This window comes from Saccopteryx leptura, chromosome 1 (assembly GCF_036850995.1).
Source record: "Saccopteryx leptura isolate mSacLep1 chromosome 1, mSacLep1_pri_phased_curated, whole genome shotgun sequence".
Classification (NCBI taxonomy): Eukaryota; Metazoa; Chordata; class Mammalia; order Chiroptera; family Emballonuridae; genus Saccopteryx; species Saccopteryx leptura.
This window is the reverse complement of record NC_089503.1, coordinates 217,723,164-217,750,259: the sequence shown is the minus strand read 5'-3', so window position 1 is coordinate 217,750,259 and position 27,096 is coordinate 217,723,164. Positions and strand designations below refer to the sequence as shown.

Here is a 27,096-nt window from a genome sequence, read left to right as displayed (position 1 = left end):
TTTCTCCCTTTCTCTTTCTCTCTTCCTCTCCTGCAGCCGTGGTTCAATTGGAGTGAGTTGACTCTGGGCACTGAGCATGGCTCCATGGCTTCTGCATCAAGAGCTAAGAAGAGCTCAGTTGTTGAGCAATGGAGCAATAATACCCCAGATAGGCAGAGCATTGCCTCCTTCTGGGTTTGTTGAGTGGATCTCAGTCGGGGTGCATGTGAGAGTCAGCTTTTTGCCTCTACTCCTCTCACTAAATAAAAAAGTAAAATAAAGTAGAATAAAATAAAATATGCAAGAACACTTATTGTAGAAGTTCAGTAAAAGAAGTAGGTGGGAAAGGGATAGTGTTAGTGAGCCAGAGTACTTCAAATTAGTAAAAAAAAAAAAAGCATCATGAGATCATGTACATCTTTGAGAACTCTTATGATTTCCTTTTATATACCCCTAAGTTTATGAGTCCTTCAAGTATAACACAGGGCCTTTCTTTAGCTAGCCTCTTCTCAGATACTAATATTTTTAGGTTCTTTACAATCTTCTCATTATTGACATTTACTACCATTAAAATTTTTATTTGTTTATATTAAATTGTGATTGAAACATACACTTTATTATGTTGCCTCCTCTAGATATTTTTACTTTTTTGATAGAGGGCAGCGACTTGTTTAGTTGGAAATGGAAAAAATACCAATAAAATTAAAATGGGCTAGGGTGTGTGTGTGTGTGTGTGTGTGTGTGTGTGTGTGTGTGTGTGTGTATGTGTGTGCGATTTGATTAGGATGCCTCTGAGATAGCATCACATTTTATGTTACTACTTTGCTACTCTATGGGATACCTAACTTATGATTTTGTAAATAAATTAAAGTAATGGAATAAAAAAATTTCTTACTTCTGAGTTTTCTCTAAATTTATATAAAATTAACCAGTTCATGGATGACTAGTATACTGAAAGTATCAGGAAAAAATATATGTATATGAATACCTATTAGAAAGAAAAATAGAAATGTACAAATAATTTAATTCATTTGAATGGCAGAATTGAACTGATTTTTTTCCTTTTTAAAATGATTCATGCTTCTGCCTGACTAGGTGGTGGCGCAGTGGATAGAGCATCAGACTGGGACATGGAGGACACAGGTTCAAAACCCCGAGGTTGCCGGCTTAAGCATGGGTTCATCTGGTTTGAGCAAGGCTCATCAGCTAGAACCCAAGGTCGCTGGCTTGAGCAAGGGGTAACTCACTCTGCTGTGGCCCCCCTGTCAAGGCACATATGAGAAAGCAATCATTGAACAACTAAGGTGCTGCAACAAAGAATTGATGCTTCTCATCTCTCTCCCTTCCTGTCTCTCTGTCCCTATCTGTCCCTCTCTGTTTCTCTCTGTTTCTGTCTCTAAAAATAAAGAAAAATAAAATGATTTATGTTTCTGACAAATAAACAAATCTTAAATCTCCTTTTACTCATTAAAAAACAAACATGTTTTCTGCAGAAATCCCATGTAACAATTGCCATGAGAGAGAAGAAATATGTGGGTATGTGCTGGCTAGCCTTTTGCTCTTTTCACCTATTTATTTATCTTAAATACTTTTAATAATTTCATTTACTTTGAAATTTCAAAATTTCTGCCTTCATAATAATTCTGAATTTTCTTTTAAAGTACTTGTATTAACAGGGAAAAGAGTTGTCCTTTTATTTTTTAAGTGCTATTCACAGATATGGTTTTAGTTTAAGCCTCATTTAAAAAAAGAAGTCAATGTTCTTGAAGGGAAGGGAGTTAGAAGAAGGAGCTTATTAATTTTCTGATGGGCACACTGCATGCAATAAAAACACAAGGGCTTTCCTGTATGAGGAAGCCAATTAATTGAAGTCTCTCTCTCAGCAATGCTTTCACTTCATTTCTTTCTGATTAGATGACAAGATGTGATTTTAATACAGAATAATGGGGCCATAAAGCTGATTTATTTTCCTCTTTGTAATATTGAGCAGTATGATCAGTGTGTACTTTCCCTGGATAAGTATTGTTTTAACCTACAGTGATATTTCTAACAGACAAACCATTCTACAATTGGAGAGGAATTGTGTCACAAACGTCTTCCCGTTGGGCTTTTCACTCTAGTTTGCCGAGTTTCTCTGGAATGTCATTTCAAGAGTATAGTTCTGTAAGTATTCCTAAAACTGTACATAGAGTTGAATTATCATTTTCCTGGAAAATTATTGGGTTAATTTTGATATAACGTGTGAGATTTTACTATGGACCTATTCTATTCCTGTATGGATTCTTTATTAAAATATATCTTTTTATTTTTTCTTCCCTGAAGCACTGCTTCAGTTCTGTTATAATGGCTTATGTAAATTTTGTTGACCACCTAAGCATGTATTATATATTAATTTTATTTGAAGAGCACTAATAGCCAAAGTTATCGTCACAATGGTTTGCCCCAAATACCATAGCAACTATTTTTGTAATGATACTTAGACTATCAAGAAAATATTACAGAGGCCAATGGAGAATAAAGACATTTGTTAGGAGTTTTCCAATTAGAGGACTAAACAATCCAAGGGCAATTTCATGACCACATATTGATGGTTCTCTGAGGGTTCTCTCAACAGGGACCTGGGAATCTGTGACTCAAAAATGGAATCAGGGCTTCACTTTCAGCTCATCTGTTCAGCTGGGCACGTTCTCAGATGTCTTTGTAAATTGTAGGGGACACTTGTGATTCTGACATCTTCAGCAACAATTTCTTAAAAGATTGCAAAATGCTGTTTTATAACATTGTGTCTTGCAGTGCTGTAGATATCACTGGGTTTATTACAGCTCCTACACGTTCTCTTCTAGGTATGAAGGTGTTATCTCATTCTTTCTCTGCCTTTTTCTCTCTTTTCTTACTACTATGTTATTTTTCTTCTTGATTTGTCATTTGTATTGGTATGCACGGGCTGCTGTAAAAAAAATACCACAGACAGGGTGTCTTACATGACAGAAATGTATTTCTCAAGTTCTGAAGTCTGTAGGTCCAAGATCAAGGTGCCAGCAAGCCTGGTTCTCCTGGAGCCTCTTTCTCCTCGGCTTACAGAAGTCTCCCTTCTTGCTGTGGTGTTCCTGGTGTCTCTCCATCTTTTTATAAGGACACTACTCATATTGGATCACAACCCTACCCTTATGACCTCATTGAACCTAAGTACCACTTTAAAGTCTTTATCTCCAAATATAGTCACACTGGTGGTTAGGGCTTTAATATATATGAATGTGGGGGACACAATTCAGTCCATAATATCATTATATATGAAATATATTTAATAATTCTTTTTTCTATCTATTGAATACTTCTTTACTGACCATGAAAAAAATAAACATTGAGCTTTATATTTTCCCCATAAACTTTTTTAATTGTCATTTAACTTACGTTGCTAAATTCTTTGTGAGTAAATTTACTAAAACTAAGTCATTGTAGCTCTGTTTTAGGCAAGGACATCATATGAGCAATATTAAGAAAGATTATACAAATTTTGGCAAGGAGATTATGTAAATACCATGTTTCTTAAAATTTTAACAGTTCTTGTACTCTACTACTTTTGGAATGTATTCATTAATCACAGCCATTAACAGGATATATATTTCTAATGCATTATATGTTCTTAACAAAAGTAATACCCATAAGAAGGTCATATTATTTATTCTCTTCTAGGAAAGACGAAAAGTGAACCGCTGCTTCTAAGCCTTCCGCTCTGTCTACCCTGTTTTATACTAATAATTCAGAGACTGCTCTTAGCTGTGGAAATAAATATGTTGTACATATTCCTTTGGGGAAAAAATCTAGCAAGAATAGACTTGATTTTGAAGAGCTCTGAGTGCAGGATTAGGGACTTGCTGATGTGAAATGAGAACAAAAGACTCCTAACCATGGCTTTGATATAATAGATGGTACTTTGGTATGTGCACTTGTCTAGAGATTTTGGGGTGGACTGGAATGGAGACTGGCTGAGCATTAATAGACCTTTTGCATCAGTCCAGTTAGAGGCTATTATCTTATTATTGCCAACCCACTATATAGGGGTGGAGGAAATGGATAAGAAGGAGTAAAATTCCAACCTTAATTTTTTTTTTCCTGCAGCTCGCTGCTTTTTTATTTTTTGACATTGGATGTCTAACTGGCTTCTTTATTAAGGATTCCCCTTTCGTTTACTCTTGAAAATAATAACAGTCCTAGAAAGAATCAAAGACCAAGTTCCAAGTAGATTCTTTTTTTATATATTATTGTGGTAAAATATACATAATTAAAATTTACCATTTTAAATGTGTGGTTTGGTGACATTAAGTGTAGCCGCATTGTGTGTAACGATTATCACCATCCGTCTCAGGAACTTTTTCAGCTTTCCAAACTGAAACTCTGTACCCATTTAACACTAACTCCCTGTTCCTCCCTCCCTGCATTCCCTGGCAACAAACACCTAACTTTCTGTCTTCATCATTTTCATTTGTCCTTTTGTGGCTGACTTATCTCACTTAACGTAAAGTTTTCAAGGCCATCCATGTTGTAGCATGTTTCAGAATTTCTGTTCTGTTTCAAAAGGCTGAATAAAATTCTACTGCATGTATATACCATATTTTATCCAGTCACCTGTCGATGGACACCTGAATTTCTTCCACCTTTTGGATATTGTGAATAATGTCACTATGAACATGGGTGTTCAATTATTGTTTGAGTTTCTGCTTCCACTTACTTTGGATATATACCTAGAAGTAAGAAAACCTAAACTATATGATATCCCTATGTTTAATATTTTGAGGAATTACCGTATTATTTTCTACAGGGGCTGCACCATTTTACATTCCCAATGGCAGTGCCCAAGTGTTCTAATTTCTCCACATCTTCATAACACTTATTATATGTTCTGTTTTCTTGATAATATCGACCCTAATGGATGCAAAGTAGTAAGTAATTGTCATGTGAGTTTGTTCAATCAGTCCAGAAGACAAAAATTAAGTTGGAAAATTCACAATATAGAAGGCTTCTGAACTGTTATGAGAGGAGTAGAGACAGGGAACAGAAAACCCTATCATTGATTATAGGAGTAGAAAAAAATGTAACACATTCTGCTTTTAAAACCTTCTCTGCAGCTTAGCTGCTCTAATCAAAATTTTAATTTACTCAAATAAGAAAGTTACTGTGGGCCCTGGCTGGTTGGCTCAGTGGTAGAGCGTCGAGCTGGCATGCAGGAGTCCCGGGTTCAATTCCTGGCCAGGGCACAGAAGAGAAGCGCCCATCTGCTTCTCCACCCCTCCCTCTCTCCTTCCTCTCTGTCTCTCTCTTCCCCTCCCGCAGCCAAGGCTCCATTGGAGCAAAGTTGGCCCGAGTGCTAAGGACAGCTCCATGGCCTCTGCCTCAAGTGCTAGAATGGCTCTGGTTGCAACAGAGCAACGACCTGGATGGGCAGAGCATTGCTCCCTAGTGGGTGTACCAGGTGGATCCTGGTTGAGCGCATGCGGGAGTCTGTCTGACTGCCTCTTCGTTTCCAACTTCAGAAAAATACAAAAAGAAAAGAAAAGAAAAGAAAGTTACTGTGGTTATGCTTTCTGTGGCTCAAAAGACACTACCCCTTTTATGTCTGAAGTTTTTGTTTTCTTTTTAATGTATTATGTGTGCTTATATGTTTTTAGTTCTAAATAATAATATAATAATGTTACACACCTCTAGCTTTAATGTTTCATTTCTGCAACTGTAAAAAAATTGTTAGACTTTTTCTTTGTTTAGAATTTCCAGTTATTTTAAGCAATGGCATATAACCCCCTAAAACTTCTTTATCTGAAATTAAAGAAACTGCATCCTGAAGAGAAATCTACTAATGCTACTTTTTATGGTTTCTGAAGCACTGAGATATTTATAGCCTTAATTATCTTGAAAGATAATATTTACCCAAGATAAGTGAGCACCTGTGAATATAATCCCTCATGTAACATACATTGCAATAATGTAGGAAAGACCATCATCACCAAATTTCTCTTTCACAATTTCATTTAACTCTTCTTAAAAAAAAAATTGCTAACTTTATAATAATGTATGAAGTAATCTTGAAACCCATGACTTGGAGGACTGTATTGATGGAAAATAGCTTTGGTATTTATCAAAATATGAGATGCAAAAATTACTGTATTTGTCAATGCATTAAAATATGCTTTTAAAAATAGGATAAAAACAAATATTGATAGAAGATTGGATAAGTAGTTAATTTTTAGGTAATGGAAGTACAGGAGAGAGTAAAATAACTTCTAAACATCAGCTTAATTTTGACCATAGAATAAGTTGATTAGATTTTAACAAAATATTATTTTATTACTTTTCTCTGCAGAATTTGAACCATTTTGGTAAAAAGAAAATTGAAAGAATCTAAGGATATATTGTTCTTTTAACTTGAAAATTTATATAGTTTTTGTAATTTTTTTACTAAGTTAGATGGTCAGAAGACAGTGGGTATTCACTTGAAAGATTTTATTACATAACAAAGAATAGTAAATTAACATTTAACATGTAAAACATCATTGTTCCTTTCTGTCTTCCGCATCACAATTTCTTCTTAAGCTCTTTGCCTTCTCTCCTCCAAAACATTTGAGAAGGTATTATAATTGTTTTCATGCTCAAAATGTTTCCTTTGGTGTGCTGCATGTATTTAAAAAGGTTATCTGATTTGATTTTTTTATATTTATGAGAATTAGCACAAATGATCATAACTACTAAATTTAAGATTTCTATTTATTCAAATGATTTCCTATGTATTTTTGTCATTGTGGGTAGCAATGAAACTACTTTTTGAAAATCCTATAGTAGGTTTGGGATTAATTTAGGCCCTGAGTTAATAGCTAAGTGACCATGATTGTTTTCCCATTTTGCAATTTAATCAACTTTTTTATTTATTTGTTTTGGCTGTACTGTAAGGCATAGTGATTCTTAATGTTGTACATACTTCAACTTTCACATTTTAATTTTAATGTGCATATTTCTTTTGCTATGAAATATTAAAATTCTGAATTTTCTTGTGATAAAATGACATAGATAGTTACTTTGAAATATGCCTTTAATATATATAGTTGCAGTTAAAAACCTATACTTCAATATTTATTTTGTGCTCCAGCAATATTATCTGGGCCTATAGTATATTTTAATAACCATGATTTATTTTATTTTATTAATTTCTGAATTCTAGATAAAAATTATTTACTCCTGTTTTACTTATTGAGAAGAATTAAGCAGGTATTCCATGCAAAATTTATCAATAAATAGGTTAAGATGTATAGTCAGAAGAAATCAGTCAAAACATATTTGATATTCTTATGGTGTTTTAAAATAAAGTACTTCTGGCCCTGGCTGGTTGGCTCAGTGGTAGAGCATCTGGCATGTGGAAGTCCCCAGTTTGATTCCCGGTCAGGGCACACAGGAGAAGCACCCATCTGCTTCTGTACGCTTCCTCCTCCTCCTTCTCTCTCAATCTTTCTCTCTCTCCTCCCTTACCATAGCCATGGCTCAAATGATTAAAACAATTTGGCCTTGGGTGCTGAGGATGGCTCCATGGCCTTGCCTCAGGCACTGAAATAGCTTGGTTGCCCAGCAACTTAATTAAAAAAGAAAGAAATAAAGAAAGCACTTCTGAAAAATTTGGAGGTAATGTTGCTTAGATTTACCAATGTACCATTACTTGACCACATAAGGTTAGGTGAATAAATAGGATAATTTTAAATTTGTATTTTTGGATCAATTTATTTTATAAAGAAAAATCTTTATTTATTTATTTATTTATTTATTTATTTATTTATTTATTTTTTATTCTGTGAAAGGAAGGTCGGCAGAGAGACAGACTCCTGCATATGCCCCAACTGGGATTTACCCAACAAGCCCACGAGGGGAGATGCTCTGCCCATCTGGGGGCATTGCTTGGTTGCTCAGCAAGTGAACTCTTCTTAGTGCCTGAGGCAGAGGCCATGGAGCCATTCACAGAGCCTGAGGCCAACTCACTCCAATCAAGCCATGGCTACAGGAGGGAAAGAGAGAGAGAGAGAAATGCAAGAAGGGGAGGGGTGGAGAAGCATATGGGTGCCTCTTCTGTGTGCCCTGACCTAGAATCAAACCTGGGACTTCCACATGCATGGTGGATGCTCTACCACTGAGCCCACCCACCAGGGCAATAGAAAAAAATCTTAATCTACACTTTTATCTTTTATTATAAAAGACCACTAAATTTTTACTTTTGGAAGTTACTTCACTGTCTTTACTGTGGAAGCCAAAAGAGTCAGCTATATTTTGTCAAGCATGTTGACCCTTTACTATGAAATATTCTCACATGAGAAAGATATTTGAGGAACACTGGACCCATCTTCATTAGTGCCCACAGTAGTTCTAGTTCTACAGGTGCCAGTCAATATGCATTCCTTTTGAGATAAGCTGGAGTGTGATTATTACCAAAACCTGGCTGAAAGAATGAAAAGTTGAATGTAGAGAGAGCATTTTAGCAGATATTCAGAGAGTGAACAGCCTGTGCCTGCCCTGGGGAGTCCCCCCTCCACCAACCTCATGGGAAGCTAGGTACGCTTGTTCTCTAGTAAAGGGAACATTAACTAAATTTCTTTAAAAGTAATGAAAGAGAACAAACTGTAAAAAGGCAGCCAAAAATGGCAAACATCTGTTACTGAACATGTCTCACTCGACTTCCTGTAATATTCTTAGGAATAAATTTGTGAACTGGGGAAGGTTCAGCATTAATAAGCTTATTTTCATCAAACAAAATGCACCAGACATGGGTGTTGAATATGAGCGAAAACTTCAGTAACAATAACAAATAGACATAGAAAGTGCTGGTGGACATAGGAAGTGGTGGTGTTCAAGGACATAGGAAGTGGTGGTGTTCAAGGTTATGGTTACAGGCTTTGGATATTGCTGTGGCTGTTAATATTATATTGACTTAGTTTGCTGTAATTTGATTTTTTTAAGTGATCAGAAGAAAAGGTTTAACAAACCAAGTATATTCATTAAACAATAGATGGATCAGATGCAAAGTGTTCAGTTGTACATTTTAGGCTTATGAGATGTTGGAATGATTTGGAATAACAAATACAGAGCTACCATTGTAGTACAAGCAACAATGGCAATGAAAGTTTTAGCTTGTAGTAGTTGTACAGATCTATAATCTTTCATTAGAAATTCTTGTAGTCAGATGTATTTTGGGATTCAGAAAATTTCAGACTTTAGAAAGGTAAGATAATAAGTGGTAGTCAATTAAACCTATGATCCAGATATGTTAAGATTTTTCCTAAAGCATAAGAATATTCCCATTGAATGGGAGGTAAAGGTCACTATACTGACCTTTTGTTGGTTGGTTCAAGTCAGCCTTTGCCATCAAAGGTCAGAGAAGTTAAATTTAGCCTCTATGTGTGCCATAAAAATTTTGCTGGTTTCCAAAGCTTGTTAGATTTCTGAATCTCAAATGAGAAATTATAGACCTGCACTAGTAATAGTAACAGTAATAGTTATAAAAGTAGTTTGGTAATAATGGTGGTAGTAGTAGATGAATATGAATGGTGGAGATAAGGAGATGAAGATGCACACAGGTACTGTTATCTGCATAAGAAAAATATCATCATTATATATTCATTGTTTCTGATTCTTGATGAAAGATATCCTGAAATTAAGTGTGCAAGGTTTGAGTTTCTGTGTTTCCCAGTGGCAGAAGCAGGCAGATGTGATAATACGTTTACATTAGATGCTACCTTCTATGAGAGTTCTTTCCTGAATCCCACCTAAAAGAGCACCACTGCCTTTATTTTTCAATGTATTCCAGCCTGACAATACATTATCTATGTCTTCATTGCTTTATTCTTGGCCTTTCACAGTAAAATATAGTCTTTATGAGGCTGATGACAGTTAGATTGTGATGCAGCCCCAGGCCCTAAAATAGACTCTGTCATACAGCAGAGGTTTCAGAAGATATTTGCTGAATAAGTGAATAACAGGCTGATTGACAGTTCCTCTCAAAGTAACAAGGTCTGGTCACCAAAAATTACCATCTCTAATTTGGGGGAGATTTCTTTCTCTCTACCCAAAGCCATGCTAGACATGGCTTCATGGTATCTCTTTCTCTTTCTTCTCATTTCTTTCTTTCTCTTTCAAGAAAAATATAACACTCTGTCTTATAATCTAAGGATATTGTATTTCTAGTATCTAGGTTTTATGGCGGTGTTTTCAACTCTGATATTCCTTCATATTTTGGGTTCTGGTGTTTGTCTCCCAACTTCAGAGCATGCATTTCATTAAAACCCAGGCTCTATATGTTAGGAATTATCATGAAATCCCCAAGGCAAAGATGGACTCCAAAACTCATGCAATAGCAAATTAAAGATTTCTTGTTGTTTTTGCCCTGAAAGGAATTTTATTACTTGCTCATCATCTCATCCTTGCATTTAAAATACTTTCACTTTTGTTTTTCAGCATTGTTATGGTATTATGATGTGACTTGCTACTATGAATGTATTACTGGAAATAGCCTTCTTGTATCTTTTATGAATAGGTTTTAACCCTCAAGGGGACTTACATTGGGATGTTAACTTCTCTATCCAGCTCCCTTCTCTTCATCAGTCTTTGTATTGTCTCCTATGTTATGCTTAAATTCCTACATACAAAAGAGTAAATTCTTATAGTTTTGTTTTCCCTTGGATGTTAAGGAAACTTTGTCTAGTGACTGGTAAATGGACAATTTATGATTTGTTGGGTCACTTTCTTCAGCCTCCCCTAATTGGAAACTTGAATGGCTTTTTGAGGCCATGGCCATTAGAGGGTGACCAACGTTAGCTTTTGGATCCCTCTACGTGTCTTAGAAAATGTAATGGCAATCATACACTAGAGGACAACTTTCAAAATAAAGGCTTATCTGGATCCATGAGAAGATTTGGGGGAAATTATGGATTTCTTGGGCCCACTACAATTTATTGGAGGTGGTATTGTGTCCTGGAAACCCTCTTCTGGTTTGTGTGTGCTCTTGGAAGCACTGGAATTCAGTAATGCAAAGATATTGACTGTGAACAGTCCCAGAATGGTGTGCTTGGTCCTTCTGGTTTTGCATGTATGCACATAATGGACATTTTTCAGTTCAAAGTTTAAACCATTTCTTATAGAAGAAGCTGTAGCAGGGTAAGAAATGCAGCTCATTGCTATTTCACAGAAGGTGCTAGTAACATGACTAACTTCCATTGGAGAAATATGTGTGTTAATGTTTATACCTGACAGAAAAAGTATTCCATTTATTTCACATGCTTTAATGTGTAATTTGTAGTTTTTATATGTATATGTTAATGCTTTTCTCTACACAGTTACCTATTTTTAAGTAAATCTTTCATTTTACTTTTTATGGTATGTTCATATATACTTCTGGTAGAGTCACAAAGCTGTTAAAAACTAAGAAAATTTTTATTATTTAGAAAATACCCTTTAACTGATTTTGGTGGTAAGTATTGGGGGTATAATATGCCAATTATAGATTACCCTTTTTATAACAAACATATTCCAGAATTTTACACTAATAGTAGTAACAAACGAATTTATCTAGCATTAAAAAGAAAGTAAAAGGTTTTCTTCCATAGTTTGTCTGTAGTTAATCAATGCAAGAAATGTATCATTAGGAAGATGGCAACGGAGTAGGTGGATGCCCAGATGCCCAGCTTGCACCACCAAACTGGAATACAAATTGATTTAGGAAAAATCAGCATGAAAAACCAACTCTGGACTACAAGAACAGCTCTCAAAAACCAAGGAGCAAAGAAGAAGCCACAACAAACCTGGTATGGAGTGCCTGAATCTCCCCTGCTTACAAGAATGGAGGGAGGGGGGTTTGAGGCTGAGTGCCCAGAGGAGATCTCACTCCAGGGAAAAGAGCAGAAAATACTGCTCACAGCCACTTGCCTGGTGACCAGGGAGCGAGGTGTGTTGAAAAGACCAGCTTATCTCCCAAGTGGAAAAGAGAGAGAGAGGGACAGACTGTGGGGGGCTAAGGAATGCAAGAGATGACCTAAAAAAGCTGACTCATCTATGCTGGAGGCAGCCATAGCTGGGGGAGGGACTGATCCTTCCACAAAACAGTACTGAATTGCTTCCGGATCAGAGATCTCCAGACATCTCTCCAGCTCCAATCAGCGCAATAAGACACAGCTGAAAACAAGAAGTGGGGAGGAGGGGTAGTAACTCAGGTCTCCATGGAGATCTGAGATACACTTCCCCCTAATGAAGCTGAGAAAACACCCTGCCTGAAAAAACACCCTGCCCCCAGAGAGATTAGTTGGTGGAAGAGGCCTTCAGAGTGTCAGGTTACACCCATCGCATTCCTGGATACAGTTTCAAGGAAGCCCCCTGCTGAGATCAGTAAACAAGACTATCACCTGTTAAGAAAACAAACCAATCAAGACTTCAAAGCTGCCAAAATCTGAAAGTGGATTACAAATAATAGCTGATACCAACCCAAGAAGACCTAAAAAAAGAAAAGAGACTCAAAAAGTCTGAGGAAACTCTTAGAGAGCTCTGTGACAACATGAAGAAAAATAACATCCGCATCATAGGGGTTCCTGAAGAAGAAGAAAAAGAACAAGGGATAGAGATTTTGTTTAATCATATCATAGCTGAAACTTCCCTAAATTAATGCAGGAGAAACTCTCACAAGTTCAAGAAGCACAGAGGACTCCATTAAAGAGAAACCCAAAGAAACCTACACCAAGGCACATCATAATTAAAGTAACAAAGATAAGTGATAAAGAGAAAATATTAAAAGCTGCAAGAGAAAAAAAAGCTATCACCTACAAAGGAGCCCCCATAAAGATGACATCCAACTTCACAACAGAAACACTTGAGGCCAGAAGGGAATGGCAAGAAATATTCAAAGTAATGCAGAACAAGAACGTACAACCAAGACTACTTTATCCAGCAAGGCTATCGTTTAAAATCCAAGGAGAAATAAAAAGCTTCCCAGACAAAAAACAACTCAAGGAATTCATTACAACCAAACCAATGCTGCAGGAAATATTAAGGGGCCTGTTATAAACAGATCAAAGTGGGAAAAGAATATAGCAAAAGAGGAATACAGCTTTAAAGAATAAAATGGCAATAACTAACTACATATCAATAATAACCATAAATGTAAATGGATTAAATGATCCAATCAAAAGACATAGGGTAGCTGCGTGGATAAGAAAACAGGACCCAGGCCTAGGCCGGTTGGCTCAGTGGTAGAGCGTTGGCCTGGAGTGTGCGAGTCCCGGGTTTGATTCGCAGCTGGGGCACACAAGAGAGGCGCCCATCTGCTTCTCCACCCCTCCCCCTCTCCTTCCTCTCTGTCTCTCTCTTCCCCTCCCACAGCCAAGGCTCCATTGGAGCAAAGTTGGCCCTGGGCACTGAGGATGGCTCTGTGGCCTCTGCCTCAGGTGCTAGAGTGGCTCTGGTCACAACAGAGCAACACCCCAGATGGGCAGAGCATTGCCCAGGTGGGCGTGCCAGGTGGATCCCGGTCGGGCCCATGTGGGAGTCTGTCTGACTGCCTCCCAGTCTGGCTTCGGAAAAATACACACACACAAAAAAAAAGAAAAAAAAAATAGAAAACAGGACCCGTACATATGCTGTCTACAAGAGACACACCTTAGAACAAAAGATACACGTGGATTGAAGATAAAAGGATGGAAAAAAAATCTCATGCAAATAGAAATGAAAAAAAAGCTGGGGTAGAAATACTTATATCAGACAAATTAGACTTTAAAACAAAGGATATAGTAAGAGATAAAAAAGGCCACTACATAATGATAAAGGGAGTAATCCAACAGGAAGATATAACTATTATAAATATCTATGCACCTAATATAGGAGCACCTAAATATATAAAACAGACTTTGATGGATTTAAAGGGCGAGATCAACAGCAATACTATAATAGTAGGGGATTTCAATACCCCACTAACATCACTAGATAGATCCTCAAGAAAGAAAATTAACAAAGAAACAGCAGACTTATTGGACACACTAGATCAACTTGATATAATAGATATGTTTAGAACCTTTCACCCTAAAGCAGCAGAATATACATTCTTTTCAAGTGCTCATGGTACATTCTCTAGGATAGACCACATGTTAGGGCACAAAAATGGTCTCAACAAATATAAGAAGATTGAAATCATATCAAGCACTTTCTCTGATCACAATGGCATGAAACTAGAAATTAACCACAACAGAAAAGCTCAAAAATTCTCAAACACATGGAAACTAAATAGCAGGTTGTTAAATAACAAATGAATTAAGAATGAGATCAAAGAAGAAATAAAAAAATTCCTAGAAACAAATGACAATGAGCATACAACAACTCACAATTTATGGACACAGCAAAAGCAGTACTGAGAGGGAAGTTCATAGCACTACAGGCACACTTTAAGAAGCTAGAGAAAGCTCAAATAAACAACGTAACCCTGCATCTAAAAGAACTAGAAAAAGAACAGCAAGTAAAGCCCAAATGTAGTAGAAGGAAGGAAATAATAAAGATCAGAGCAGAAATAAATGACATAGAGGCTAAAGAAACAATACAGAGGATCAATGAAACTAGGAGCTGGTTCTTTGAAAAGGTAAACAAGATCGATGAACCTTTAACGAGACTCACCAAGAAAAAGAGAGAGAGGACTCAAATAAATAAAATTAGAAATGAGAGTGGAGAAATAACAACTGACACAACAGAAATACAAAATGTTGTAAGAAAATACTATGAAGAACTGTATGCCAAAAAACTAGACAACCTAGATGAAATGGACAAATTCCTTGAAACACACAATTTTCCAAAAATCAATCCGGAAGAATCAGAAAACCTAAACAGACCGATTACACCAATGAGATTGAAACAGTTATCAAAAAGCTCCCAACAAAGAAAAGTCCGGGGCCTGATGGCTTCACAACTGAATTCTACCAAATATTCAAAGAAGAACTAACTCCTATTCTTCTCAAACTATTTCAAAAAATTCAGGAGGAAAGAAGACTTCCAAGCTCCTTTTATGAGGTGAGCATAATTCTGATTCCAAAACCAGGCAAAGACAACACAAAGAAAGAAAACTATAGGCCAATATCCCTGATGAATATAGATGCAAAAATCCTCAACAAAATACAAGCAAACCGGATCCAACAATATATGGAAAAAATCATACACCATGATCAAGTGGAATTTATTCTGGGGAAGCAAGGCTGGTACAATATTCGTAAATCAATCACTGTGATTCATCACATAAACAAAAAGAAGGAGAAAAATCACATGATAATTTCAATAGATGCAGAAAGAGCATTTGATAAAATCCAGCACCCATTCATGATCAAAACTCTCAGCAAAGTGGGAATACAGGGAACATACTTCAACATGATAAAAGCCATCTATGACAAACTCACAGCCAACATCATACTCAATGGGCAAAAATTAAAAGAAATACCCTTAAGATCAGGAACAAGGCAGGGGTGCCCCCTTTCACTACTCTTACTTAACATAGTCCTGGAAGTCCTAGCCACAGCAATCAGACAAGAAGAAGAAATAAAAGGCATTTAATTGGAAAAGAAGAAGTAAAGCTATCATTATTTGCAGATGATATGATATTGTATATAGAAAACCCTAAAGTCTCAGTCAAAAAACTACTGGACCTGATAAATGAATTCAGCAAAGTGGCAGGATATAAAACCAATACTCAGAAATCAGAGGCATTTCTTTATGCCAACAATGAACAGTAAGAAAGAGAAATTTAGGAAACAATCCCCTTCACTATTACAACCAAAAAAATAAAGTACCTAGGAGTAAACTTAACCAAGGAGACTAAAGACTTGTACTTGGAAAATTACAAAGCATTGATAAAAGAAATCAAGGAAGATACAAACAAGTGGAAGCATATACCATGCTCATTGTTAGGAAGAATAAACATCATTAAAATGTCTATATTACCCAAAGCAATCTATAAATTCAATGCAATACCAATTAAAATACCAATGACATACTTCAAAGACATAGATCACATATTCCAAAAATTTATATGGAACCAAAAAAGAACACTAATAGCCTCAGCAATCTTAAAAAAGAAGAATAAAGTGGGAGGTATCATACTTCCTGATATCAAGTTATACTACAAGGCCATTGTACTCAAAACAGCCTGGTACTGGCATAAGAACAGGCATATAAATCAATGGAAAAGAACAGAGAACCCAGAAATAAACCCATAGCTCTATGGACAAGTGATATTTGACAAAGGAGGTAAGGAAATACAATGGAGTAAAGACAGCCTCTTTAACAAATGGTGTTGGGAAAATTGGACAGCTACCTGCAAAAAAATGAAACTAGATCACCAGCTTACACCACACACAAAAATAAACTCAAAACGGATAAAAGACTTAAATGTAGGCTGTGAAACCATATGTATTTTAGAAGAAAACATAGGCAGTACGCTCTCCGACATCTCTTGGAGCAATATATTTGCTGATTTATCTCCACAGGGAAGTGAAATAAAAGACAGGATAAACAAATGGGACTATATCAAACTAAAAAGCTTTTGCACAGCTAAAGACTATAAGAACAGAATAAAAAGACAAACTACACAATGGGAGAACATATTTGACAATATGTCTGATAAGGGGTTAATAACCAAAATTTATAAAGAACTTGTAAATCTCAACACTAGGAAGACAAACAATCCAATAAAAAAATGGGCAAAGAAATAAATAGACACTTCTCCAAAGAGGACATACAGATGGCCAATAGGCATATGAAAAAATGCTCAACATCACTAATCATTAGAGAAATGCAAATTAAAACCACAATGAGATATCACCTCACACCACCCAGAATGGTGCTCATCAACAAAACAACACAGAATAAGTGTTGGTGAGGATGTGGAGAAAGGGAACCCTCCTGCACTGCTGGTGGAAATGCAGACTGGTGCAGCCACTGTGATAAACAGTATGGAGATTCCTCATAAAATTGAAAATCGTACTGCCTTTTGACCCAGATATCCCAGTTTTAGGAATATACCCCAAGAACACCATAGAACAGCTCCAAAAGGAGAAATGCACCTCCATGTTTGTGGCAGCATTGTTCACAATAGCGAAGATCTGGAAACAAACCAAGTGTCCATCAGAGGACGAGTGGATTAAAAAGCTTTGTTACATATATACTATGGAATACTACTCAGCCATAAGAAATGATGACATCGGATCATTTACAATAACTTGGATTGTCCTTGATAACATTATACGGAGTGAAATAAGTAAATCAGAAAAAAACTAAGAACTACATGAATCCATACACAGATGGGACATAAAAATGAGACTCAGAGACATGAACAAGAATGTGATGGCAACAGGGGTGGGGGGGTGGGGGGATGGGGCGAGGAAGGAGAGAGGGGATGGGGGAGGGGAGGGGCACAGAGAAAACCAGATAGAAGGTGACAGAAGACAATTTGACTTTGGGTGAGTGGTATGCAACATAATCAAATGTCAAAATAATCTGAAGATGTTTTCTCTCAACATATGTACCCTGATTTATCAATGCCACTGCATTAAATTTAATACAAAAAATGGGAAAAAAAAATGAATCATTAGACAATGAAAGAAATTAGAAAAATTATCAAAAGGAAAAAAGAAATTCTATGAGACTTGGAAAGAAGAGGAGATTTGATAGATGAGACAGATGCTTCCAAAACAAAAATTAAGAAATTGATGTGTAATAATATCGTCAAAATTATAAGTAAGCTTGGTACCAGTTAAACTGTGAAACTTCAGAAAAGATGTGGAGGAAAAGAGTTCAAAAACTGGTTTGGAATAAAACCACACACATTGTTAAAAATTTGCAAATTTTGACACGGGGATTTAAAAAATGACTCTGGTAGTCAGCCAGGTATTTAGAATGTGTCACATCAAACGCATTGTCTTGGAGAGATTAAGATCTTAAAGAAGTTTAAGCAGGTGGCAGTTGAGAAAAAATATTTTTGAGAGAGAATGAGGTTGAGAAATTAAGGCAAAATGGACTTGAAATTTGAATATGTATGTAGACAGCTACCAATGGGGAAAAAACCCAGGAACCTTAAATAAAGGACTGCTATTGACATGCAAAAAGGAGAGAGAATAAACAAAAACAGTTTCTCAATGGTAGGAAGAAACACAATGGGATTATGGAAACAATGATGTTACAAGAGAGTAACTGGAAAGGATCAGAGAACGTCTTGGTAAGAACCGTCCTCAAAGATGTTTGTCTGAGTCTGTTTTACTTAGAAGCCTTCACATCTGACACCCTTTGTCATGGTCAGCAAGTGAACACAGTTAGTCTGGCCAAGAAGGAAGCAAATAAAAAAATTAAGGTGGTAAGTTTGAATAGTAAGTAGAATCACATAAGGACAGTATGTTCCAAGCCAAGCAATTATTGTGTGCAAAAGTATGTATATGATATATAGGTTAAAATTAATTTTTGTAGCCGTTAGTGCTTTTGTAGCCATGAATATATAACGTGAAACACCGTGAGAGCAATATTTAAAATATAGGCCCTACTCCAGGTTTTATCACCTACATGTTGCATATAAATTTTAAAAAGTATAATATCATTTTCTAGGATGATAGTTTAAAAAACACATGATCTGAGAATTCTAAAAGTAACATATACTTGAGAGAAGATGTAAACTAATCCTAAGGATATTGCTGCATTCTAATATAACTATAGAAGAAAGTTACTCTTTGATCTTAAAAACTGAATGGAATGAAATACAAATTAACAAAGAGCTTGCATCTGAGGGAACAGTATAAGACAAGGAGTTATGATTTGTTTAAAATATTTAAACAATCATTGTGTGCCTCAATACAATTGTCCCTCACCATATCGCAGTTTGCTTTTCATGGTCTCACTGTACTGTGGATTTTAACATTGTATATATCTAATTTTGTATTGTGGATTTTTCGCTATATTGCAGGATTTTGCGGTATATAGGTATTTATATATATTTTTTATTTTAATTATTTTTGTGTTAAAATAAGCAAAATAAGTGTGGGAAAGGTTAATAACTGTGTGGGAAAGGTTTATAGAGTGTGGGGAGGGTTTATAAAAGCCTTAAAATATTTATAAATAATAAAATAAATATAAGGTCTCTGTGGATTTTCACCTATCGTGGGGTGGGGTGGGGGGTCTGGAAACTAACCTCTGCGATAGATGAAGGACCATTGTACTGAGTATTTTTATAACACAAACACAATTTCCTTGTGCATTTCTTCATTACATTAATCCTTTATATATCCTAGGTTTTTACATAAGAGACTTCCTTGGCTTCAATTGTCAAATAGTGGTTAAAAGCATATTTGAAACTTATAAGGCAAAACTAAAGTAAGAACTTTTCTTGTTGTATATGAGCACACCATGTATCAATAGCCAAGACAAGTTCTGTAATTGACTTCTTATAGTTTCTGAGGGTGAGAACAGCACCAACAATCCAAATCCATTAACTTTTTACTGATTTATCAAGATTACAGCAAATTCCTCTTACTTGAGACCATTTTTTCAAAAGCTGTTTTGTGCAAAATAATTGTCAGGACAGAGTACAAATCATACATGCAACTCATCAATGCCTCTGGCTATTACGTAGTTTAAACTTTGGATCACACCAAATGACCAGAGATGTGATGGCTCAGTTTTGTAGGACTATCTCCCTGAATCATTTTTCTATTATTGACTGATATTGAAGGATTATATTAAAAAATCCACATTAAAAACGCCAATGTGATTGTTGAACAAATACTTTTGAAGCTGGCCATTACATAATACCAGGCTTTTTCTGAAGGGCTCATGTTTGCTTCTGTTATAGACTCTGTAAGTGTTAGAACTTCTTTGTTATCTTCATTGTGTATTAGTTTGCCAGGCCTGCCACAATGAAATAACACAGACTGTGTGGCATGCACAACAGAAATTAATTCTCTTACAGTTTTGAAGGCTGGAAGTCCAAGATCAAGTTGCTGGCAAAGTTCGTTTCTCCCAAGGCCTCTTTCCTTGACTCCTTTATGTAGATATTTGCTTCTTTCTGTGTACTCACATGGCCTTTTCTCTGTACAGGTGTACCCCTGTCATCTCTTACTAAGCCATCAGTTTGATTGGATAGAGCCTCACCTTATCTTCGAACATAGTCATATTAGTGATTAGGGTTTCAACATGTGAATTTTGGAGGAACACAATTCAGTCTGTAACATTTTGATAGCTAGGAATTTCAGAACCAAATCTGTGTGACACATCAAGACATACCAAAAAATATTTGACATTATTGTTCGATACATATTTTCCCCTTAACTTGATTTTCTTATTTTCTTTTTCATGTGTTCTGTATATTTTGTGAGCTACCTTAAATTTTTTTTAGAAGACAAATAAGTAAGTAAATGAATACTCATCTGAATTAGATTTGTATGGATATTTGCTCACTGAAATGATCAATTGGAATTGTATTCTTGGGAATGAAAAGATGCTGGAGGCAGTTCAGTGATCATAGTCCTCTGAGTATACTTACAAATTTGCATCATTGTTTAGGCTTATAATGTATATTATAGTAAAATGGTTCATCTCCCTTAAATAATATAACAGAACATCAACAAAATTAAGATGACAGGGACTGTGATATTGTTTTCTTAGTATGTTTACTCTTTTTTCTCTTATTCTAGAAAACCTTTATGAAAAAAGAGCAACTGTCTTTCAAGCCAGAAGCAAAGTCACATTCCAGGTATGTCTTTACCTCTTATTTATTTATTTATGTATTTATGTATGTATGTATGTATGTATGTATGTATGTATTTATTTATTTATTTATTTATTTATTTATTTATTTATCTGAAGTGAGAAGCGGAGGGGGAGGCAGACAGACAGACACCCACATGCGTCTGACCAGGATACACCTGGCATGCCTACCAGGGGGCGATGCTCTGCCAATCTGGGGCATTGCTCCGCTACAATCAGAGCCATTCTAGCACCTGAGCTGGAGGCCATGGAGCCATCCTCAGTGTCTGGGGCCAACTTTGCTCCCATGGAGTCTTGACTGTGGGAGGGGAAAAGAGAGAGAGAGAGAAAGGAGAAGGGGAAGGGTGGAGAAGCAGATGGGCACTTCTCCTGTGTGCCCTGGCTGGGAATCGCAGGTATATCTTTTATATGATATTAGGAAAGTAAAAATTATGTGTTTGCTTTTGGCTTTACCTGAAGTCTCTAAGATTAAAGGAGTATAGGTTTTAATATATCTTTTTCAGTGTTCCCATTTAATTTGTCCAAGGCAAGGAGAAAAGACCTTCTCTCTCCTATTGTATTAATGACCATTGAATAGATCAGGCTTGGCCCTGTCAGTTAGCTCAGCCAGTTATGAGTATCATCCCAAAAGGACAAGGTTGCAAATTTGATCCCCAGTCAGGGCACACATGGGAAGCAACCAATGAATGCATAACTAGGTGGAAAAACAGATGAATACTTACCTTCTGCTCCACTCTCTCTCTCTTCCTCTCTCTGTCTCTCTAAAAATCAATCAATAAATAAAAAAAATTAAAACCTTTCCTGATAGCCCAGTTGGTTGGAGCACTGTCCTAGTGCACGGAGTTTGCCAGTTCAATTCCTTGGTCAGGGCACATAAAGGAGCAGCTCGATGTTTTTGTGTCTCTTTCTCTGCCTCTCTTTCTCAACAACAACAACAAAAACCAAAATAAAATATAAGGAAAGAAACATAGGTTGAAGTTTAGTATGTAGTAGCTAGGAACAGTAATGTGAACAATATTGCATGATGTTTCGTTTATAACTATGATAAAGCATCTTTCAATGACTCTATGAGAAATTCTTGAGATTGCTTTGCTACTTTATGTAGCAAATTTGTCAACTAACTTTTAAGAAAAATTATTGTGAGATAGATTAGAAAGTGATAGAAAGTTTATAGCTAAGATTCTAAAAAGGATAGATTTCACACTTGGGTTTTCCTTAATCATTGGTAATACATTCATTCATTAATACATCAAATAATATTTTAGTTCAGATGAGAAGCAAAGTATTGTGCCAAGCCATATAGATAAAAATAACAAAAAGGTAAACCTTAGAGACTGAAGTTTGTCAACAGCCACCCGTTTGGGGACCTAACTCCTCAGTAAACATGGGATTATTTAAATATATTATGTAGGTTACCTTTTCTTACTTGACAGCCTTCTTTATTCCTCATCTCAATTATTCAAAATGGGTAGTTATATAAGGTCCATCATCCTCATCCACAATTCCAAAATCCAAAAATCTCTAGAAACTAAAAGTTGATGTGACCCAAAGTTGTGCCCAAACTCTTAGTGTCAAGTCTGACCTCTGGTGACAAGTAACTATGATTATTCATAGTTTTGACTTTTCCTACTTCATGGGAATATTCATATGTTATCTATACATTCATATTAATTATATTTACTAATTAATGTTAATGTGTTTGATAAGAGAACACTTCCTTAGAGCCTATTTGAGTGTTATATAATATATGGTATCCATGCTACATTAATTTCTTTATATTTGAAAAAAAAATTCCAGAATCCATTCAATGCTAAGATTCAAGTACTGTGGAATTAAACTCATAGTGAATCTAGGCCAAATACAGTGATGCAACAATGCAATGCTGTTATTTGAATATCCAATAAACAAATATCCAATTTTAGTCACAGAAACTTAGTAAACACATCAGTCTTTCCATAGAAATCTTTGAAGGCCAACACCTAAAGTGTGGACTATATCCCAGGACTAAAGGATTCACTTCGTACTAAACAAACTGATTCACCCGAACAAAAGTATAAAACCAAGCTTTCACAATTTTAAGATGATAAACCAGCAATTTCACTACCACCTAGAATTAAAATAAAAAGAAGAAGAAAGAAAAAAAAAAACCCAACATTTCTTCATGGACAATAACAGAATCCAGAGACTGTACAATGCAGTGTTTAGTATACAATAAATAAAATGTTAAACATGTTAAGAAACAGAAAAATCTAACTTATATCAAAAAAGGATATCCCAGTTGTTGGAATTAGCAGACAAGGGTTTTAAAGCAGCTATTATAAATGTTCAAGAACTTAAAAAAGATGTTCATAATAACATAGCGTTCCAGTGCATAAATATAACCTATTTTTTTTATTTTAATAAATACATTTTTATTAATTTTAATGGGGTGACATCAATAAATCAGGGTACATATATTCAAAGAAAACATGTCCAGGTTATCTTGTCATTCAATTATGTTGCATACCCATCACCCAAAGTCAGATTGTCCTCCATCACCTTCTATCTAGTTTTCTTTGTGCCCCTCCCCCTCCTCCTCCCCCTCTCCCTGCTTCCCTCCCCCCGCCCCCCGTAACCATTACACTCTTGTCTATGTCTCTTAGTCTTGTTTTTATGTCCCACCAATGTGTGGAATCCTGCAGTTCTTGTTTTTTTCTGGTTTACTTATTTCACTTTGTATAATGTTATCAAGATCCCACCATTTTGTTGTAAGTGATCCAATGTCATCATTTCTTATGGCTGAATAGTATACCATGGTGTATATGTGCCACATCTTCTTTATCCAGTCTTCTATTTTTTTTTACAGTGATTAAAGCCTTTAAGCAAACTCTTGGCCAATACAACAAGAATCCATAAAAAAGTAGTGTCCTTAATATGCTCACCAAGTCCAAGTTGGCACCAACACCATTCCAAATCCCTGCAAATGCAACCCAACCTCAGTTCAGTCCGTTAGGAGCTGTCACAAGGAGCAGGAGTCCAGGAAAAGTCCACATCCAGGAAAAGTCTGCATGGCACTGGGATTGTTGTCACAATTCTATACTTTGCAGCTCACGTCCAAGTCCCAATGACCGCTGCTTCTAGCTGGTAATGTTTCAGGTAGACTGGAAAAGCCATCTGCAGCATGTGTGGAGATGGAGCTTCTGTTCTCCTCTGCCTGGAGAGATGAGACCAGGTTGCTTTTCCCTAGAGCTCTGTGACTGTGGCATGGTAAAGAGAACCTTGGGATACACTAAGCTGGGTGGCAAAGGTAGATTCATAATAGAAGTTGGCAAAAGGGAAAAAGAGAGCTCTAAATTAGGAGTAGGTCCCAGCCTGAAATATGAGTGGAGCATTGAGGAAGGAGGAATAAAGGAAAAACTATATATTAAACAAAGCAGCAGAAAATAGGACATGGACAACAGTGTTGGGGTTACAGGGTGGGGGGGAGGAAAGGGAGGGGGTTGAGGGAGGGGAGGGGCACAAAGAAAACCAGTTAGAAGGTGACGGAAGACAATTTTGTCAATGTCACCCCATTAAAATTAATCAAAAAAAAAAAAAAAAAAAAAAAAAAAGAATTTGTCTCATGGCTAATTCAGGCAGTTAGAAGAATAGTATAAGGATGCTAATTCTGCTGCTTAGGCCAAATCCTGCAAAAGGGGCCCCAAGTAAATTGGTGATTTGGCTCCTCTGATTTTGTCAACTGGATTTTAAATATAAGCTATTTTTTAAACCAAATGAAAAATCTAGAACTGAGAACTGTAATATCTGATCTGAAACTTTCACTGGATAGACTGAACAACCACATGTTGGAGAAGACAGTTGAAAAAAATAAGTAAATTTTCAGAATAATAATGACTAATCGAAAGAATAAAAAACAATAATTGGGATAAAATGAACAGAGGCTAAGTGACCTGTAAGTTAATATCAAATGGCCTACCATGTGTGGTAGATAAAGCAGTTGAAGAAATAATAGCTGAATTTTCCCTATATTTAATGGAAAACATCTTTACATATCCAAGATCATCATATTCTAAACAAGATAAATACAAAAAAAAAAAAAGAAAGAAAAAAGAACCCCACCAATAGGCACATCATAATCAAAGAGTTGAAAAGTGAAGAGAAAGAAAAAGTTGGGCATAACTAGAGGAGGGAAATATACATTTTACAAATGGTTACATTTCTAGGAATTATGGATGTTGTCCCATCAGAAATGAAAACCAGTCAGGACACACAGGACAAGTGACTATCTGCTTCTCCAATCCTCCCCTTCTCACTTCTCTCTCTCTCTCTTCTCCTCCCATAGTCATGCAAATTGACCCCGGGCACTGAGGATGGCTCCATGGCCTTGTCTGAGGTCCTAAAATAGCTCGGTTTCTGAGCAACAGAGCAGTGGCTACAGATGGGCAGAGCATTGCCTGGTAGGAGGCTTGCCAGCTGGATCCCAGTCAGGGCGTGTGCAGGAGTCTTTCCGTCTGCTTCCCTCCTCTCATTTAATATTTAAAAAAATAAAAGAAATAAAAACCAGAAGGCAATGAAAATATGTATTTAAAATGGTGAAAGAAAAAATATCAACTGATAATTCTATATCTCATAAAACTATCCCATAATGTTAAGGTTGAAAATAGACCATTTCAGCTAAATTAAAAAAATGAGAATTTACTGACAGCTAATCTTACTTATCAAACATTAAAGGAAGCTCTTCATGCTGAAAGGAAATGGCATCTGATGAAAATTTGAATCTACAGAAGATATAAATTGAAAATAAAAAATATAATCAATATAAAAGAAAACATATTTAAAAATTTCTTTAAAGTTGACCTTTAAAGGTAAAATTATAATTATGGTACTTATAAATTAGAGAGATGCAAATATATATGACAAATAATAGCAAAAGAAATTGAATTATACTTTTGCAAGTTTCTTTCATTTTCTGTGTAGTAGTATTAATTCTTAGCAGTATGTGATAAGATTGCATATTATAATTCCTAGAGCAACCACTAATATAACTAATAACTATTTGTTTAACCCAAAGAAGATAGGAAAAGAGAATCACATGGAGTGAATAAAGAACAAATATGAAAATAGTATACATATTAAAACTTAAGTGCATCAACATTTATATTAAATGTACAGAATATGTTTTAATAATAGAGCTTTGACATAAAACAAAAATTGATAAGACTAAAAAATAAAATGGACAACATCATAATTATTGCTGGATTTTTTTTACATCCCTCTTTTAGTACGATAGGAAAATTAGTAGTAAGAAGAATAAGTAATGATATAGCAGATTTGGACAATCAACTAAGTTGACCTAATTGACATTTATGGAAGATTACATCCAACAACTGTAGAATATGTTTTTTTTTTTTTTTTTTTTATAAATTTTTATTGATGTTAATGGGATGACATTAATAATTCAGGGTACATATATTCAAAGAAAACATGTCTAGGTTACTTTGTCACCAAATTATGTTGCATACCCCTCACCCAGAGTCAGACTGTCCTCCGTCATCCTCTGTCTAGTTTTCTCTGTGCCCCTCCCCCTCCCCCTAACTCTCTCCCTCCCTCCCTCCTGTGTCCTCCCTCCCCCCACCCCTGGTAACCACCACTCTCTTGTCCATGTCTCTTAGTCTCGTTTTTATGTTCCACCAATGTATGGAATCATGTAGTTCTTGTTTTTTTCTGATTTATTTATTTCACTCCGTATAATGTTATCAAGATCCCACCATTTTGCTGTAAATGATCTGATGTCATCATTTCTTATGGCTGAGTAGTATTCCATAGTGTATATGTGCCACATCTTCTTTATCCAGTCTTCTATTGAAGGGCTTTTTGGTTGTTTCCATGTCTTGGCCACTGTGAACAGTGCTGCAATGAACATGGGGCTACATGTGTCTTTACGTATCAATGAGAATATGTTTTTTTAAAGTGTGCCTGTGACATTCATTATAAAGATAACTGAAAGAAATGAAATGCAAATGAATCAATAAAGCAAATTAACAAAGCCAAGAGCTAATCTTTTGAAAAGATTAATAAAATTTGCAAGCTCCTAACAAAATTGAGTAAGATAAAGAAGAGATAAAATACAAATTACTAATTTTGAAAATAAAAGCAGTTCCATCACTCTGTGCCCTATAGACATTTAAATAATAAGAGAACATATGAATAACTTTAAGCCAACTACATTTAACAGCTAAGATGAAGTGGACAGATTGATTGGAAAAACAGACAACATACCAAAACTGATACAGGAATAAATAGAAAATCTGAATAACTCCTGTCAATTAAAGAAATTGAATTTGTTATTAA

At 35.8% G+C, this 27,096-nt stretch overlaps 1 protein-coding gene across 1 annotated transcript in view; it reads left to right on the top strand.

The window, feature by feature from the left end:
- The window catches only part of IQCM (IQ motif containing M), a 267,294-nt gene that overhangs the window by 85,756 nt on the left and 154,442 nt on the right, over positions 1-27,096 (top strand). The window contains exons 7-8 of the mRNA XM_066360174.1: positions 2,033-2,142; positions 20,694-20,752. Of these exons, the coding sequence (XP_066216271.1) occupies positions 2,033-2,142; positions 20,694-20,752 (169 nt within the window). The remainder of the gene's footprint in view (positions 1-2,032; positions 2,143-20,693; positions 20,753-27,096) is intronic.